The following is a 16,602-nucleotide window of genomic DNA, read 5'->3' as shown; positions in this document are numbered from 1 at the left end:
TAGCTCGAGAGTCCTGTGTTGTGAGCTTAGGAATGGCTACTGCCGCAGGTATTATGGCGCCTCCTGCTCTTTCTGCAAGGGTCCTATTAGGACAAATATTTATTTTATGGGATGTGTTCCCACATTTACGGCACGGTGACTCACATTGATTCAATGTGTGTTCTGTCGATAAGCAATTGCGGCATGTGTTGTTTTTCGGGCAGTGAGCGCTAAGGTGACCCAAAGCAGTGCACCGAAAACATTGTTTTCTTACGCCTGGATAATTGACTATTACTCTTGCTGAGCCTAAAAAAATCAAGTTGGGGACCTCGGTTTTCATCTCGATTGAAATGCTCACTTCCCCTGATTTCCACTCTGGGATATCCGCGTCTTGTCCGATTGTTACATTTCGGACAGTCCCCCACTTGGAGAAAATGGTTTTAATGATTTCCTCCCCTTTCTCTAGATATTCGAGTGGAAACCTGTCAATTTTTATGGATTTTAAAATACTTCCGACTAGGAAGGGTAGGTATTTTTTCCCTTCACATTCTACGCCCTTAAGGAGCGTTTCTCTTGTTTCTATGTTGTTTGTTACTATTTGGAATCTACCCCCCCCCGTAAGGGGTAAGCCCGTAAATACTTTCTGCTTTGACGACTTTGAGAAGAGCTCTCACAAACGTCGCTTTGTTGATGTTTGGGTCAATTTCGATCCCGAGAGTACGAACTCTTGGCAAGAATTTCGACATTGTTTAAAAGCAAATACCTTACCAACGGAATAGCAAATTTCAGTCCACAAAAGGAAATACCCTAAAATGGACCTGCACCGATTGGAACGAGGCCGCAAAAAATAAAAACCAACAAAAGAAAAACTAGAAGGGTTCTTACCAACCAATACTGGAATAGGAGCTCTCTCTCGGGATCTGGTAACTGGCAACTGGAATCCAAAAGAAGACTGCAACATGGAGCTTTCTCTCGGGGCCGCAAAATCTGGAACTTGTCTCATCAGTGGAAGCTAGGCTAGAAAATATATCAAGATTTAGTAATACAGAGCTTGTAAGTATTTTACCAAAACAAGTTACCATAAGGTGTTTTAATCTTATTAAATAAAAATCTCAGGAGGAGATATAGATGTAGAAAGTATTTTTACCTTGGGTATAATTATGTTAAAGATACCAAGCAATTTTAAACCTGGTTTTACTCCATTTTTCCCAAATAAGCAAACAGACAAAATTGTCAAGTTTGCGCCTGCAAGTGACGCAAGACTAGCTGATCCTACAGGTAGTGCAAGACCAAGGCAACTCATGATAGAGGTAACTTGTTTTGGTAAAATACTTACAAGCTCTGTATTACTAAATCTTGATATATTTTCTAGCCTAGCTCCCACTGATGAGACCTCAAAAAAGGTCGAAACCGGTCTGGGTAGTGGCCCCTTGCCTTTAATACAAAACATCATACATCCCCTTCTTGGAGATGTGTTTTGGCATTAAGGGTAAATATTAAGATTAGTGATCGGAGCTTGTTCCACCTCTACCACGAGTTGCCTTGGTCTTGCACTACCTGTAGGATCAGCTAGTCTTGCATCACTTGCAGGCGCAAACTTGACAATTTTGTCTGTTTGCTTACTTGGGAAAAATGGAGTAAAACCAGGTTTAAAATTGCTTGGTAACTTTAACATAATTATACCCAAGGTAAAAATACTTTCTACATATAGAACACACTGATTGTCAAGCTTAGCTATAATGGATGTGTTATTGCTGATTTCAAAGCTATTGCAAACACTTAGGGAAAACATTTTGCCAGAGTCTCATCAACAGCTTCATATCCTCTTGAATTTTTACTATTGAAAGAACAGCAAGAGAACACAAAGGCTAATTTTTCCACCATTGGGCTTCAGCCATCTAATGAGCCATACTAAAAAGACTTCTTTTACTTTTCACAGCCATTATGAAATGATAAGACATCTTTCATCATCTTGTATGGATCTCTTTCTCTTAATATACAAAATACTTGCAGAGGAAGAGTTTCCAGATTCTTGGCATAAGTCAGTTGGCATTGCTACCCAAAAACCAAGAAAGGATCCAACACAAGATAATAGTTATGGATCTGTTGCTCTGACCAGTTGTCTTTGTAAAGATATTAGAGCAAAGGGTAATGCCAGACTTCTCTGCTATTTAGAGAGCAATGATCTTCTCTTCAATACACAACGTGGCTTTCCTAGACATTGTTCAACTTTAGACCATTTGGTCATTCAGAAACTTATATAAGAGATGTATTTCTGAAGTAAGAACATCTAGTTTCAGTTTTTCTTGATATGGATAAAGCTTATGACACAGCCTGGAAGTATGGCATATTAAAAGACCTGTATAACCTAGGTCTCAGAGAGCACTTCCTTTATTTATTAAAAACTTTCTGTTAGCGCAAACTTTTCAAGTTAGAGTAGGAAGTATGCTATCTTGGCCATATTAAGAACCGGGTGTTCCCCACGGCTTTGTCATAAGTGAGAAATTTTTTGCTATCAACGTTAACTCAATCACTGAACAGCTTCTTCCCACTATAGACAATGCTCTATGCATTCATTGATGACATTACAATTTACTCTCAGTCTCGTAACATGAGAGTAATTGAAATACTTCAGCAAGCAATTGATTGTGTTTCTATGGGCTCTTAGTAATGGGTTAAGGTTTTCAACAGAAAAAAAGTATCTCTGTATGCTTCTGTCAAAAATGCACTCTTCACACAGATCCCGACTTAAAATGAGATGAACTGTTATTCCAATAGCAACAGAAGCCAAGTTCTTGGGACTCATCTTGTTCAGAAAACTTACATTCCTTGCACATATCTGTCAATTAAGAGAAAAGTGCTAGAAAGCTTTGAATCTCCTTCAGTCACCTTCACACTCTATTCTCTATTGAATAGGGTGCAGAATGATCTGCATTGTTTCATCTTTATTGTGCACTTATACATTCAAAGCTGGATTATGGGTCTCAAGTCTGTGGTTCTGCAAAGCAGAATAACATGCAATGGTTGGATCTTATCCATCACCTGGATATACTGATAGCTACTGGTACCTTTTGCACATATCCACTCAAAGCCTTTATGTTGAGGCAAATGAACTGCTCTGTCACTTAGACAGAAGCAGTTGTCCCTCAATTATGCCCTGAAGATAAAGTCTCTTCCAGATCATCCTACATGGACTAGTCTGTTTTGTCTGCATTGGAAAGCACAATATCACACATGCATCAGACTACCATATGTCCTTTTGATGTGCATGTTGAATAGGCCTGTGCAAGCTGTTGGCATGAATGTTGACAGCATTGCCTACACCAAACATAACAGCATCCCTCCATGGCAGGTTTGCACTCCATCCTGCAAGCTCTCACTTTGTCAACCACTGAAGTCACTCCATCTGTCTACCTGCAATTGTTTAATTCACACAGAGCAGCCCTCTCTGATTTCTTGCCCATTCATACTGATGATTGAAGAACCGACACCCATGTTGTCTGTGCTGCTATTTTCCTGACATTACTATCTCCAACCAGATCCCACCTGACTACAGTAATTATACAGCAGCTTTGCATGCCATTCAGCTTGCACTTGTGCATATAAAAGAAAACTGCCACCAAAAGTGTGTAATTTATACTAACTCTTCGAGTTCTTTACAACAATCTCCTCTCCTATGTATAATCCACATCCAGCACTGTGTGAAGTGTTACACCTGTTGTACAAAATGACAACCCTTAATTTGACAACCTTAATTATCTATTGTTGTGCTGGATTTCCAGCCACATTGGAATTAAGGAAATGAGACTGCAGCTGCTGGGTCAGTTTATACTTTCTCCAGTAGTATTTGACAGTACCATGTACAGACTACAAACAGTTTATATGATCAAAGCTAATTGCTCAGTGGCTGTGATCATGCAGAAAGCAGTGAGAAACAAATTACATCACATTAAGCCCGAAATTAAGCACTGGCATTAGTCACTGTAGAAAGAGAAGAGAGGAATTTGTTCTTGCTAGACTTCACATAGGTCGGTCATCTTCCATACATTTTTATTTACTGAGAGTTTTTTTTTTTTAACCTATCTAGCCAAACCATATACACTCAAGCAGATATTATCAGACTCAGACAGATTGCATGATGTTTTTAACCTTTTATAAATAATTAATTTGTACAAATACATCTGACTGTAATTTTATTTTTATGTAGATGCTGCATTGCATAACCTTAATTTTTGTACATAGTACATACATATTATTTACTAATTTATCTTTGGCTATTTATGTGCTGCTATAACCTTGTGTATTTCTGTAACCTTTGTTGTAGTGCAGTTAATGATCTTTACTGTTCTTCCACCAATAAACCAACCAATCAAAATACAATATCAGCATGTGGAATTTTTCATTTTATAAAGGGTGGGAAGAGAAAGAAAAAACCTCCATCGAAATTGAGATGGAATGTAGTCAATAAAGGGATGAGAGCTTATTTTTTTTTTTTTCTTATAGAACTATGCATGATTGGAATGAAGGCAGTGAGTGCAGAGAGTCCGAACTTATGAAAGGTACGACATCTGGGATGAGTGACGTGTGACCTCTTTTAATGAGCCCCTGACTCTCTGTAGGTCTCTAGTAATAATAGTATTCTTGACTCTTTTTTTGCATCTGAACTCATTGTCAAATAAGTATCAGCAAGTTGTGTATGAGGGGACACTATCTCAAAAGAGGAAAGTCACTAGTGATGTGCTGCAGGGGTTTGTTTTGGGACCATTGTTATTTAATTTGTATATTAATGATATACAATTATATTAATATTATATTAATGTTAATTAAATTAAATTAAATTTAAATTAAATTAATATTAATATTAATTATTATATTAATGTATGTTAATAATATAAAATATACAAGGCTGCGGGTTCGAATCCCGCCGTGGGCATGGATGTTTGTGATTGTCTGTGAAAGTGGTAGATAGCGATGGGGTTAGATGATGAAGGTTGGTGGAGTAGTGAGACGAGGAGCTGATGCCCTCCCTCGATGAGTCTTTGGACTCCCTGGAGGTGTGATATAATAATAATAATAATAATGATATTCGGATGGATTTTATTTAACTGGTGAAATACAACTGTTTGCAGATGATGCAAAACTGGGGAGAGTGATGAGGAATCAAACAGATGTTGTGGCCTTACAGGAGGACTTGAATACATTGTTTGAATAGGCAGCAGTATGCAACTTCAATTCAACATTGCAAAGTGTAAGGTAAGGTTCTGATATTTGGTAAACAACAATGGGATGCAAAGTATACACTTGGCAGGGAAATTTTGGAGGAAGTTGAGGAGATAAGAGACCTTGGATTGGTAGTTTACAAGGATCTGCAATTCAGAGATAACATTGCACAAGTTGTGAAGACATGAGATTATGGCAATGATGACCAGGGCCTTAACCTCTAGAAATAAAGAGGTTCTAGTTCCATTGTATAAGGCCTTGATCAGGCCTCATATGGAATATTGTGCACAGATTTGGTCTCCTGGTTTTCATGGTGATAAAGACATATTAGAAAGGGTCCAGAGAAGACTGTCTAGGTTGGAACTAGTCTTTGGGGTATGAGAACAGATTGAGGGAATGCGGTTTGAAAAGCTTTGTGAATAGGAGGAAGAGAAGGGATATGATTGAGAAATTTAAGGTAGTAAAGGGCTGCTACCAGGTTAATGTGGAATAATTTTTTCATTGAATGGGAGAAGAAGGGGGGTTTAAACAGGTGGACATACCTGGAAGCTGTATAAGGAGAGTGTGAGAGGGGCATAAGGGACAAGTTCTTTGTATGGAGTGGTTGGCAAGTGGAAGCATGCTAACATTATGGTGAATGCAGATACATTGCATGAGTTTAACTCATGGTTTGATGGGCTTTGTAAGTAACAGTATTTGCCTCCTGCAATGAGTCTTTTCCCTCCATAGAGGTCTGGTGTTAATAATGGAAATAAAAATATATTTTATTATCAAAACCAGGTAAACGTACATAGTAATGTTTGTATATCATGAAGATGCTAACTGATATAAATTTTATTTAGATATTGATGAATGTACAATCATACCTCACCTCTGCAAGAATGGACGATGCATCAATACACTAGGATTATACCGCTGTGTGTGTAATAAAGGTTACAAACCTGACCATTCTGGAACTAGATGTTTAGGTAAGTTATACATTATTTTAACCTTTCAGTAATATGAATCCTGGCATATATTTAAATTTAAATTTAAATTAATGTAAGCATCTCATTCTATCTTTATTCCTACCTTCTGAAATTATTAGTGAATGTTCATAAGCTCCACAAATACAGAATTATTAATTATATAGGGAAAAAAGTAATGTATGATAAACTTCAATTCTCACCATGATGAGAGGTAACTTATATGGATTTTTTCAATTCAAGGTGAGTTACCCGATCTCATACACAGGTAGCAGGATTTTTTTCCTGGAAACTCAGGTTTTTTATCCTGCATACAGACAAATTGGCCTTGAGAACACAGAGCCTCTGTAGCTCAGTCGTTATAGACAAAGCCCTTTAAGCAGAAAGACCTGGGTTCAATTCCCATCAGTGACATGAGGAACCTTTACCTGGTCTCTTTTGACAAAAGCTGAGTTAGCCAGTCTCATACAGACATGGGGGGAGGGTTTCACCTGGAAACTCAGGTTTTTTGTCTCCATGAACACATGCATCTACAGACATAGGACACACTAGGAGGCATAGGACCAACCACCTTATCCTCGAGATGGTTACGGTTGCAAGAATAAGACACCTCAACACCCTAAAAGGTAGATGAGAAGGATTAAGAAAGAAAGGGAACACACACAATTTACAGACACAATTTAAAAGTAATGTATGACAAAAAATACTAGTGGTGGTGGTGGTGAGCAGTAGCTGGCATTATGTGTGTAGATGATGATGATGATAGTAGTAGTTTAGTGTACTTGATGGATTAAATGGTGAAGACAGAGAGTTGTAGAGTTGGTGCCCTCCCTCGATGTCTCTTTGGAGGTGTCACATAATAATAATAATAATAATAAACTTTTGAAATTGAAAAGGTTAGTGAAAAGTTAAAATGGAGGAATGAATACTGTAAAAGGAATCAGAAAATAAAAATGATGTGAGAACTGAAGATGGCATTATTATTCATGTCAGCAGTAATTACTTTGAAAGATTACTGACTAAAACAAGAAGTGACCAAACAATAGTAGCACACAGTAAAAGAATTCAATCAGGAGTACATATACATATCAATACGAGATAAATAATGACCAAGATTTGATGTTGACTGATATCAACGTGCCAGATTTAGTGTAATATGGCTTGTGTTTAATGTATTCATTGCCAAGAGTGAATGGTTTGTAGTATGAAAGCAAGAATGAAGAAAATATTTGTCTGAAATGTTTCATAAGCAAGTATAAGAAATGCAAGTCACAAAAGAATGAAGTGACTGATAATAAGGATATAAAGCAGGATTGTCAAAGTGTTGTGGAGCAGAAACAGTGAATGATAGTGCACTAAATATGAATGAGAGTTTGAAGGAAGTGGATGAAAGTAATAACGTGGATGATGAGATGCTGGTGCAGAAAGAAAAGTACATGCTTAATAGTGTACTCCTTCACAGGACAAAGCATTACTTTGAGCGACTGGAGAAATGATTGGCATGTGGTACAGAAGGATGGAGAATGAAAGAAAGAGTGAATGGGGGAAAACATAAAAGTGCGAGAAACTGGGACAAAAGAGATTGTATTGTGTGGGGATTCGATGATAAGAGTATACTTAATGAGAAAGTGATGAAAACTTTTTTTCCAGGTGTGAAGATAAAGAATTTTAGTGATGCTGTAAGTATGCTGACAAAAGAATCAAATGAGTTAATTCTTTTGGCTGATTTGAAAGGTGAGAAATATCTAGTGAGAGAAGATATGAAAGAATTATTAGTGGAAGGAAAATGAAGTCAAAGATTGTGAGTCTACTGCCTCCATATGATAGTACAGAACTGAGAAAAAAAGGGCCATGATTGTTCAATGAGAAGATTGTGCAGGAGGAATGGTTTGCAGTTTATTGATGTATGGAGTGAATTCGATGGATGAAAGGAATTATATAAGCCCGACAGACTACATTTAAATGGTTTTGGAGATAGATGTTTGGAGAAAGTATTTTTTAGTGAGAATGTGGTTGTGCAAAACCAGGGAAACTAGAGATATTAGAGAGGATGAAATCAAGCATGTGTCTAGCCACCACTGTGATAAACGAGCATATGTGCAGAAATTATTATACGATGCCGAATTGTGATTTCACAGGTTTCCTATTTGAATGGCTTCGTAATGACATTACACAATAGAAATTGTGGATACAAGGAGATGTTGAAATGCATGTCCACAAATGCCAGACACATCAGGAATAAGGGAGAGGAGTTTTTGCATTTGATCAGCTCAACTTGGCCAAAAATTATAGGCATCAGCGAGACCTGGTTGACTGAAAATGCTGGAGTTACAAGGATAGAATGCAATGAGTATTGTATTGTATTTTCATGGAGGATAGAGAGAGAGAACAATACAGGACAGGGGGGGATTTCTGATGATAGCTGAAGAATTACAACAAATGAAATTAGAAGTTAAAGAAGAGTTTAAGATCTGAGGGAGATGGGTCATTTGAGACTGTCGAGATGAGATAGAGGCAAATAGGACAAAATACATTGTTGGATGCTGCTATAGACTGGGGAAGGGAGGGGGGGTGGTCCACAGGAATATAGATGCCATGTATCAGCAGATTAGCACGATTAGTGTAGGCCGAACAATGATTATTATAGAAGATTTAATTATGGGAACATCGATTGGAGGGAGGAAAGGGGACACAGCAAGATGGAAGTGGGATTTATACAGTTGCTAAGGGATAATTACATGAAACAACATCTTATAGAGGGAACAATGGGTTTGAGGGTGTTGGATCTGATAATAGCATCAGAAGATATATCCATAACCAGGGTAGACACTCTGCCTCCAAATGGGGAAAGTGACCATGCAGTCTTGTTCTGGGAAGTTGCCAAACACGTGGAGTTCTGTTTCAAGAAAAGGGCTTATGTTCAACCATAAGGCTGGTGATTATGAGAGACTCAGGAGTCATCTTGGAACAGTGCCACAACTTGAGAAGCTACAAGGAAAGAATGTCAGTAGTACATTGCAAATGGGCAGAGATTGCTTGAGAGTAGCAGTATCAGACTGCATACCCAAGGTCAAGAGAATAAACCACTTAATTCAAGTTGGAATTAAGTGGGTTGGCAGGAATATAAAGCAAGAGCTGCAAAAAAAAAGAAAACATTGTTGAGAAAATATAAAGAAGGAAAAAAAAGTGATCAGCATACTCATAAGCATACAAAATACAAGCAAGAAGGGTGACTAGTATGGTAAGGAAGCCCAAATCAGACTATGAGAGAGAATTAGCAAAACAGGACAAAGTAAACCCAAAAGAGTTTTTTCATTATATAGCAAGGAAGAGGAAAAATGACTGTGGTAGGATAACTTTAAATAATGCTCATGGTAGAAAGGTGAGTTGCTGAGTGATCATTTTGCAAAGGTGTTCCAAAACCATTCAAATTCTGTTCATCAGGCATGTACAACTTTGTTCCTCCATGAAATTCTCCACATATATATCTATAAACTTCACATGATTGTTACAACATAATCTTCTCATTGATTCATGAGCAATCAGGCCATTCAGTCCTATCATGGCAAAGCAGCAGACTCACAGTCTTTCTTCATTTGTGCTTCTTTCAACAACTCTGTTATATCTTTTTTCACATTGCATACTTCTCACCTTTCAAATCGTTTTTGCCAGCCAAACAATCGATTCTTTCACTTCTCCCATTTGCAAACTAACAGCTTCACTAACATCCTTGACTTCACCTTTGGAAACATGATTTTGTTACTTTCTCATTAAATGTACATCTTATCATTAAAATACTCCGTTTTTAGCACTTTGATGCACTTTTTCTTTCATTCTGTTTCTTGCTATGTCACTCATAACTGACAGCTCATCATCTGCATTGCATTCAGCCCCTTCTTTTAAACTCTCATTCATATTTACCTGCTATCATTCACTCCTTCCATATTTTCTACAACACTTTCACTGTCCTGGCTTATATCATTAATATTAGTTACTTAATTTTCCTGCCTTCCACCTGACTTTCAGTTCTTGCACTCACACAAAACATTTCCAACACTTTTCACTCTCACTTTCCTACCATAAACTATTCACTTTTGACGATAAGTGTACATGAACAGCACAGCTTAAAAAATTCCTCACACTAAACTCAGTGAACAAGGAAGGCTTGGCTGTCATTTTCCTCGTATGACAGCCAAGCCTTTGAAGATCTCGCTTCTTAAAATTCACACACACAGTCTAAAGTAAGTAAAATACTATCAATAATAGTTACTAAAATTACTAATATTTACTAAAATAAAAAGACATATAAGCCATGTGCAGCACCACTACTACTGTGGGTTATGTTAGCATGTCCTTTTCATGAGGGAGGTATAACAGTTTTACAGTAGCTACATTGCATAATTCAAATGACCTTGTCACAGGTTGAAATTCCAGATGATTGGAGTAGAACTCTTAATGCCCATTTATAAAAATTGAAATAAAACTCAGTGTGAGAATTACAGAAGAATTTCCTTCTTCTATAATTCTTAGAAGAAAGATCACATGGCAGAAGGAAACGGAATTTATTATTATTATTATTACCCAAGACCCCCAGGAAATCAAAGACTCATCTAGGAGGTCCTTTTATCAGAACACTCAAATTCTCTGCAGACACCACACTCTCAGGCAAGGCATTCCAATCATTCACAACTTTGCATGAAAAAAACCTGCTTCTCACTCCCTACTCACATCCTCCATATACAGCTTTCAGGGATGACCTCTGATTCTCCCCTGATCTCCCACTATTTTCTGTAGAACCCCTCCAGCATTGATTCTATAACAACCCCTTAATAACTTGTAGGTCTCTATCATATCTCCCCTCCTGTCTGCAAGTTGCATCTTCCTAATCTTTCCTCATACTCGACATTCCAGAGGTTAGAAACTACCGTAGTCAGTCGCCTCTGGACCCTCTCCAACATCTCTTCATCCTTCTGAAAACGAGGTGATCAAAATGAATTTATACACCTACTGAGATATAATTACTTTAGACAGCATGTGATAGAAGGGACTCCTAGATGAGTCTTTGACTACATGGAGTCTTGGGATAATAATAATAATAACAACAACAATCTCTATTAAGTTTTGTAGATCTGAAAAAGGCATATGACAAGGTGTCCAGAGCTCTTCAAAAAATACAGTTATATGGGATAAATGGAACATTATGCACAGCACTTCCTAGTCTTATTTTTATAGCTATTTAGTCTATTTTTGTTTAGCAGTGCCCCTTTTATGTCATTGGCTTTTTTATTCAAATTTTAGCGCATTATTGATGTTTAGTAGAGACAGATATATGAAGAATATATAGGAGGAATAGTTTAGACATACCTTTGTAGGATATTGCTGGCTGTCTTCTTATTCACCTGCATCCCAGCATGTGACAATATACATTCTTCTGATGTTAAAAGAAGGAAGCATGATTGAAAGGTAGGGGGGGGTTGGAAAATGTGGGGGTAGAAAGAGATGTGGGAGAATTATTGGTGACGCAAGGAGTATGTGAACTTTTTTTGAAAAACATTGTTTTTTTATATAATTAAAGGTGAGCAGAGAATAATTATGGGAGGGGATGAAAATAGAAATTTTTGGGGAAGGGGAAGGATATGATGGGATAAGATCAGGGGTGGGAGTAACGGGATGTGAGCCATTTTGACAGTGCGCCGTCAGGGAAATGGAGGCTATGTAATCCCAGCTTCATGTTTCGTCTTTGGTGTATCTGTGTTGTTTCCTATTGGTTGGAGTCATGACCTAATTTTTATGTTATGGAGCTTCCAACTCTCTCCGAGAGTTGGAAGAATCAGAAGAAAAACTTCTGTTTTTCTTTTGGTTGTTGCATTTTTTATTGTTTAAATGTTCTGGAATAGGAATGTAGCAATAGACCTAGCCCTAGCCCTCCCCAATTTAAAGACTATGTTATTCTTACCCTAGTTGATGATTTTGTAGTTTTAAATTAAAGATGCCAAGAAATTATATTCTTGGTTTAATCATTTATCCAAGTGTAAACAAAAAAAGTTTAACCCTGAAGTATTTTCAGGACAGGACAACTTGTATATAGACTAATGACTTCACATCACTTGCCTTAGCATCCCATAATGCAAAGCACATATCCTTAATACTATGCATTATGGGAAAGGTCACTACCCAGACAGGTTTTGACCTTTATTGAGATCTCATCAGTGGGGTCCAGACCCAGAGGCAATACCAAGATTGAAGTAATGCAGAAGTCATATTTCCACATACGAGTAGCCTTCTGGCTACTCGTATGTGGAAATATGACTCACCTTATAACTAAAATATTATGGATCAGAGAAGTAGTTGAAAGTTTTTTTCACTTGGTTATACTATAAATTAAAGATGCCAAGAAATAATATTTTTGGTTTAATCCTTCATCCAACAAAGTTTGCACCTGAAGTATTTTCAGGACAAGGCAACTTCCATATAGAGGCTGACTTGATTTTGTAGCTTTCTACGCATGCAATATGTACGTGTCCCATTGTTTAAGAATGTGGCAGGTGTGAGACAGGAATGTGTTTGTGTGCATGAAATGCAGGCAGTGGGAGGTGCTGGGAGACATGAGTGTCTCGATCTTGGGATTTAGCGGCGGCAGAGATAGTTCTTCTGAAATAGGTGATTTTCAGTTTGTGGATGCCAGTAGTGTGTTTGAAGATAGAGAGAATGTTAAAGACCTACATACAGCCTTGAGTAGTTTAGTGGATGGAGATGGTTTGTCTGATATCCATGATTGTGTGTGTGTGTGTGTGTGTGTGTGAGTGAGTGAGTGAGTGAATGGCATTTGAAAGCAATATGTGTGGAGAGAGAAATAGAACTGCTGAGAAAGGAGATGGAAGGAATAAAGTCTAAGTTGAGGAGAGTGAATGAAGATCTTGGGAGGATAGAGATGTTGCCTAGTGTGAGAGGAACAAGAATAGGTGTAAGAGAACAGCATCAGTGAGAGGAAGAGAATGAGAGAGACAGTGGATGAGAGGAAATTGCAGAAAGATGAGAGAGTGTAAAAACAAGGCATATAGAGGTGAGAGGGAAGAGGGAGGGAGAGAGAGATTGAAAGTCATAACAGTCAGGGATTCCAGTGAGAGAACATGAATGAATCTATTTGCAGTGTCATATATGGAGATTCACTGATGCAGGGTGTGCATAATAGAGTCGCAGAAGAGTGCTTGCCTGCTGGAACAATAGAGGATGTGCAATGGCAGTGAAGAGGGGTGAAAGTGTTGAGGAGATTATAGTAATGGTTGGGACGAATGACTTGAGAGGTATCATGAGTTATGTAGCATGAGATTTGAGGTTGATGTTAGACATAGTGCAACAGAAATGTGTCCGAGGAAAGATAGTGACAACATTATCACACCAGAGTGTGTTGCTCTGGTGTGATAATGTTGATTGGAGGAGAAGAGCAGCGATAACAAATGAGATGACAACAAGAATGTACAGGAAAAGGGGGGTCTGGAATATGTGGATACATAGGGTGTTTGAGGATAGAAGGGAGCTGTATGCAACAGATGGATTGCATACAGAAGAGCACAGACATTTGGAGGGACTGAGCAAGTGAATGTGTTGGGACAGGGAAACTAGAATTTTGCAGGTGGAATGTTGCATCGATGGCCTCATGTCAGAATAGTGGCTTGAGAAATTAGGGGGTGTACACTATATTACAGAGCCAGGTGAGTATGAGGGGAGTAATGATGGCTATAAAGAATGCTGGTAATACCCTAGTTTTTCTGTATACAAATGCTAGGAGCATTTGGAATAAGGGGAATGAGTTTATGGTTAATCGCATTGATTGATTCAATCTTTCCAAAGGTTGTTGGTATCAGTGAAACTTGGTTAACTGAGGAGGTTGTTCTAACACAGATAGAAATCAAAGAGTGTAGCATATTTTGGCAGGATAAGGAGGATAAACATAGTGGTACAGTTGGAAGTTTATTTTCCGCTTGGTTAGATTATAATAAATTTAGTTTAATCCTTTATCCAAGTGTAAGCAAACAAAGTTTGCGCCTGAAGTATCTTAAGGACTGAGGCAACTCGTAGTAAAGGTGGGCCAAGCTCTCATCACTCCTTGTCTCAGTATCTCCCATAATGCAAAGTACATCTCCTTGCGGACATGTATAACGCTATGCATTAAGGGAAGGGCCACTACCCAGACTGGTTTATTGAGGTCTTGTCAGTGGGAGCCAGGCCCAGAAGTGGTGATACTAAGGCAGAAGCAATGGAGAGGTCATATTTACTTATACGAGTTGCCAAAAGGTTTAATCCTTTGATAAAGGATTAAACTAAATTTATTATAATCTAACCAAGTGGAAAATAAACTTCCAACATATTTCTCTAAATCCAGAGTAATTTAATAAGAAGGTGGTACATCTTTTGGCAACTTGTATAAGTAAATATGACCTCTCCATTGCGTCTGCCTTAGTATCAGCACTTCTGGGTCTGGCTCCCACTGACGAAGCACATGTCCACAAGGAGATGTGCTTTGCATTATGGGAGATACTGAGACAAGGAGTGATGGGAGCTTGGTCCACCTTTTCTATGAGTTGCCTCGGTCCTGAAGATACTTCAGGTGCAAACTTTGTTTGTTTGTATGAGATGAATTGTGGTGTGAGATGGATGTTTATAGGACAAGATATTTAGTGGGATGTTGCTACAGTCCAGAGAATGTAGATGCTGATGAGCAGGAAATGTTTAGGCAAATTAGTTTGGCAAGCACAAAGCGAGAAATCATTATGGGGGACTTTGATTATAGCAATATAAACTGGACAGAGGAGACAGCATGCAGTAATAAAGAAATGATATTTGGATTTCTTGAGGGACAACTATCTTAGGCAGCATGTGGTAGAAGGAACATGAGGATTGAGAGTTCTGGATTTAGTCATAGCATCAGAGGATCTGATTATGACTGAGATGGCATACTTGTCCCCTCCCCTCCCCCTGAAAACTATCATAGAAAACTATCACAGATTTAGAAACCAGCTTGCAGCAGTACAGTGGATGAAAGAATTTAAAGAAAGAGGGGAGGTTGTTTTTGCATGGAAGATACTTAAGAAAAAATTGTTGACAGCAATGACAGATTGTATGCCTCAACTGAAGAAGATAAAGCAATTTGATCATATGGATTGCAAAAGGAATAAAAGGAGAATTGCAGAAGAAAAAGAGATTATGGAAGGCATATAAAGAGAGGTGGGGACACAGTTTTTTGAGGAATATAAGACTCAGGCTAGGAAAGTGACTAGTATTGTAAGGAGAGAAAAATTAGAATATGAGAGCAGACTAGCACTGGAATCCAAGGATAATCGCAAGTTTTTTGCTATGTGGCAAGTGTGTAGGGGGGGGGGAGTGAAATGATAGTGGATGGTTATCTTGCTGGGTAGAAATGGGAATCGGGTGACCAAATCTTGACATAGTTTAGCTGTTTAATGTTCACTTTATTAGTGTTCCATTGTGGTACTACAGTCTTTATTCCTAGAAGGATTAGAAGGATAATGAGTGGTGAAGTGTTATAAGTGAAGAGGATGTAGTGGTATAAGATGTAGAGGATGTATTCCAAATACTGAGTTACACTAAATGTCAATAAGGCAGGGGGACTAGATGGAATATCACCACATGTTTTAAGGGAATGTGCCATGGAAATGACTGTGCCAATAACTTGACTGTTTAATAAAAGCCTTCCAATGAAACAGGCTCCTGGAGAGTGGAAGGAGGGTAAGATAGTACCATTGCATAATAGTGGTGGTAGAATAGAGATATCAAACTGTAGGCCTGTTTGTATTTCTTCTGGTAAGAACATATACAGAATTGGGCAGATGGGGAAATATTATTTATGCAGACCAGAATTCATTTATTAAAAGTCGCTCTTATTTTGTCCATATTGATGAACACTGGTTAACTGGCAGGCTTCTGGGCATGTCCATCTGGCTGTTGATGATCTTTTTCATGAATTTTTAGAGAGATGAAGTGAAGTCATTGAGATGATAATTTGCTAGATAATGCTTATCTCTTTATTTTTTGGGGGAGGGGAGGAGGTCGAATATGGCTTGACTTCATTCTGTCAGGCAGATACCAGATGAGCATGACAGCTTGTACAAATAACGTAAGAATTGCATTAATTATGGTGTGCACATTTTGGACAGAGTTGGGAGAGAGGAGGAGGAGCAGGGAATCATCTGAACCAGGAAACTCTTTGGTATCCATGCTGTTAATGATTCTTTTGATGTCATTCTGGTGAAAGACTAAAGAGGCATGAAGTGAGCTGTAGTTCCATGATGTAAGCTATTGCTGCTCTGTAGTTCCATGTTTGTCTCCTTCTTAATGAAAAGCCCACATGCCTGTCACCAAAGGTCAGAACTACATAATTCCTGTACTCAAGTGGGATGTGGCAAACACAGTTATTGGT

General features: G+C 38.2%; 1 protein-coding gene across 1 annotated transcript in view; it reads left to right on the top strand.

The window, feature by feature from the left end:
- Nucleotides 1-16,602, top strand: part of LOC150100631 (fibrillin-1-like) — a 1,594,375-nt gene that overhangs the window by 1,385,649 nt on the left and 192,124 nt on the right. Inside the window, exon 58 of the mRNA XM_090401848.1 lies at nt 6,042-6,167. Within this exon, the coding sequence (XP_090257974.1) occupies nt 6,042-6,167 (126 nt within the window). The remainder of the gene's footprint in view (nt 1-6,041; nt 6,168-16,602) is intronic.

Source organism: Typopeltis vanoorti, chromosome 12, assembly GCF_054136105.1.
Source record: "Typopeltis vanoorti isolate ZY-2024b chromosome 12, IOZ_Tvanoo_1.0, whole genome shotgun sequence".
NCBI classification, from domain to species: Eukaryota; Metazoa; Arthropoda; class Arachnida; order Uropygi; family Thelyphonidae; genus Typopeltis; species Typopeltis vanoorti.
Note: the sequence above shows the minus strand (reverse complement) of the source record. Positions and strands in the feature narration are given on the sequence as shown.